The sequence below is a fragment of the Xenopus laevis genome, chromosome 1S (assembly GCF_017654675.1).
Source record: "Xenopus laevis strain J_2021 chromosome 1S, Xenopus_laevis_v10.1, whole genome shotgun sequence".
Taxonomy (NCBI): domain Eukaryota; kingdom Metazoa; phylum Chordata; class Amphibia; order Anura; family Pipidae; genus Xenopus; species Xenopus laevis.
In genome coordinates this window covers 91,800,453-91,803,225 of record NC_054372.1, presented here as the reverse complement: position 1 = coordinate 91,803,225, position 2,773 = coordinate 91,800,453, and the positions used below count along the sequence as shown (strand labels likewise).

The 2,773-nt window shown below is 40.8% G+C and overlaps 1 gene segment (V, D, J or C); it reads right to left on the bottom strand.

Annotated features, from left to right (window-relative positions):
• Positions 1-1,822: 1,822 nt before the first annotated feature.
• LOC121399369 lies at positions 1,823-2,497 on the bottom strand. The segment is given in 2 exon segments: positions 1,823-2,312; positions 2,394-2,497. Coding segments are annotated over 2 exon segments (420 nt in total).
• Positions 2,498-2,773: the final 276 nt, after the last annotated feature.

Genomic DNA, 2,773 nt, shown 5'->3' with positions numbered 1-2,773 from the left:
CAACTTTTTATTTCACACAGTCCAGGCAAGTGGCAGGGTGGATGACATTGTGGGTACGTAGGTCATGTATTGTGGTGGATTTATGGCATCAAAGGGTGGGACTAATCAAGGGAAGATCTGTCCCAACTTTTGCCTTTACTGGAAAACCACTCTGTCCAGGTCAAAACTGGACAAGTGGCAACCCTACATGTACCATACTGTATATTGCACATATTTGTGGTGATGTTTTGGAGGTAGGGTGGCCACTTTTTTCTTCTGGCCTTACCGGCTGGTGATGTAGAGGGTGGGTGCAGGCCAGGTAGGGGGCAGAATTGTATTGTTTTGTGAGTGGGGCTTGACGTTTAGGAGCTGGCTGGGCCAGGAAGGGACTGTGGATTAGGCAGGGTTTGGGTGAGCTGAGAGAGGGCTTTGGTAATTAAACAGGGGCAAATCTGAGGCAGGCCAAGGGTGAAACAACAGGTATTACAAAATACATTGCCAGTAAATATGTAACACCAACCCTGGCTGGTATTTTACAGACTACGCTGGTGCATTACCAGCCAGGTGGCAACCCAACATATGGAGGAAGAAGGGAAAGTAAGCAGAGCATGGCATTTGGGGCAAAAGACACAGGAGAGATTGGCACAGAGTGAGAGGGCAGGAAGGAGAGAATTGCAGAAATAATTGAAAGGAAAGAATACTATATAGAGAAATAAGGATAGTATGGTACCTCACAAGAAGAAGGAAAGGCATGGGAATAATAAACCAGGACTTAGTAGATATAGACATAGATAGACAGTAGATATAGATATAGCACTGCCCCAATGAGGGCACTCCACAAGTTACATGGGGTGGCAAAAAGCCACTCCAGATAATCTTAAGAGTCAAATTTCTTTTTCTTTTAACTGTAAGAATTGAATTTCTGGGGGGTCCACTAGCAAAGTGGATCCCCCCTGGACCACCAGAAAGGTGGAAGCAGGGAGGGGGCGGCAGCATGAAAGCCGCGGCCACCCCAGGGAGATGGGGAGCTATATATCTCCCCTGTTCAGAGATAAAAAGGAAAATATAATTCCAGTCAATATTAATGGGCAGTGCATGGGGGCCCTCCAATGGGCTTCCCTGATTTCTGGCTGAAAGTAAACCAGATGTTGATCGGGCAGGTTTAAAAATCCTTTCAGATCGAGGATCGTATGGGTTTATTGATGTGGTCCTCGTTCCGACCACCTCTATTCTGCTGGTTGTGATCTGATTGTTGTCCATAACTGTAAGAACAAATTTCTAGGGGGTTCACTGGCAAAGTGGACCCCTGAACCCCTCGGAAAGATGCGAGCAGGGAAAGGGCGGCAGCTACCCCAAGGAGATGGGGAGGTACGCCCCTGTTATAGTGAAGAGGAAAATATCATTCCAGTAAAAAACAAAACTACAAGAAAATAGAAAAGGAAAAATAGATAAGTAGAAGTAGAAGAAACGGAAGACAGAGCCTTAAGGTGCCTATAAACAAGCAGATGTAAGCTGCCGACCACCTGTATTCTATTCATTGTGATCCTAGGGCCGAAAAAATCAGATCATCCCGATATCGCCCACTTCAAGGTCCACCGATCCACTCATTTGGCGACCAGAGGTTAAAAGGTAAATCAGATTTTAGAAATTGATTTGTGCACCATGTGGGTGCTTTTGGAGGTGACCTATTGTTCCCAATATGCCCAAGGCACCAAAACATCAATGTCCAGCTTAGTGAATTGTCTTTGACTGTTCTAAGTAGCTTTTATAAACATGTCAACTTGGTAAAAAAAACTCTGTATGTTCTGAAAAATTGCAAATTACATCAAATTACATCAAATTACTGGGAATCTTTTTATATTCCTTAGTTCAATCTATATATATCTGCCACTAAAACACTATGTAAAAAAAAAGATATGTTTCGATGTGCAGTCTGACATTAAATAGTTCTGTATTCTGTTAACATGTTTTTTGTGGCCAGTTCTTGTCAAACTCTTTATCACAGTGGCATGCTGATATGCTGCCAAACCATTTCATACAGTAATAATGAGCAGTGTCTGCTGTCTCTACCTTCTTAATAATAAAATGATACTCAGTGGCTGCAGCATTAATGGTGGCAGTATAGCGGTCAGTAGATATCCCTGGTCCATATCTAGGAGAGGTGAATGAATGGTGATTATATATAATCAGCTGTGGAGCATTCCCTGGTATCTGCTTTAAAAGATGTACCCAGTCACCATCCTTAGCTCCAACATTACAGGAGAAAGTTGCCCTCTCTCCCAGATTAACTGCATTATTTGAAGGTGTCAGACTTAATGTCTGTGATTTTGCATCTGAAAGAATTAAAATACAACATGAAACAAACAGATATAAAGTTATAAAATACTACACAGAGGGACTTTATTGCTACTTACATGTAATCCATAGCAATACACAATATGTAACCAGGACTGAACTCATTGCTGGGGTTTAAAATGTGCTCTCTTTCAGTGAAATATTGGTTTGCTAAACCTACATATAAAGAAAAGAAGATATGCAAATGTGATAACTATGTAAATAAGTCAAAGGGAATAATGAATACATATTCTTCATGTGTCTAAATATTTGCCTAATGTCAACTCTGGAAAGATATAAATCTATGTTTTGCAAGGAATGTTCTTTATGTCAAGATCTATTGATTGGCAGAAAGTCTTTTTTTAAAGTTTATTTATATAGTTTCAGAGTATTGAACTGTTACAGTATCAGTCATATTTGCATTTATATTAGAAACTTTCTTATCATTCTTTTTTTGAGG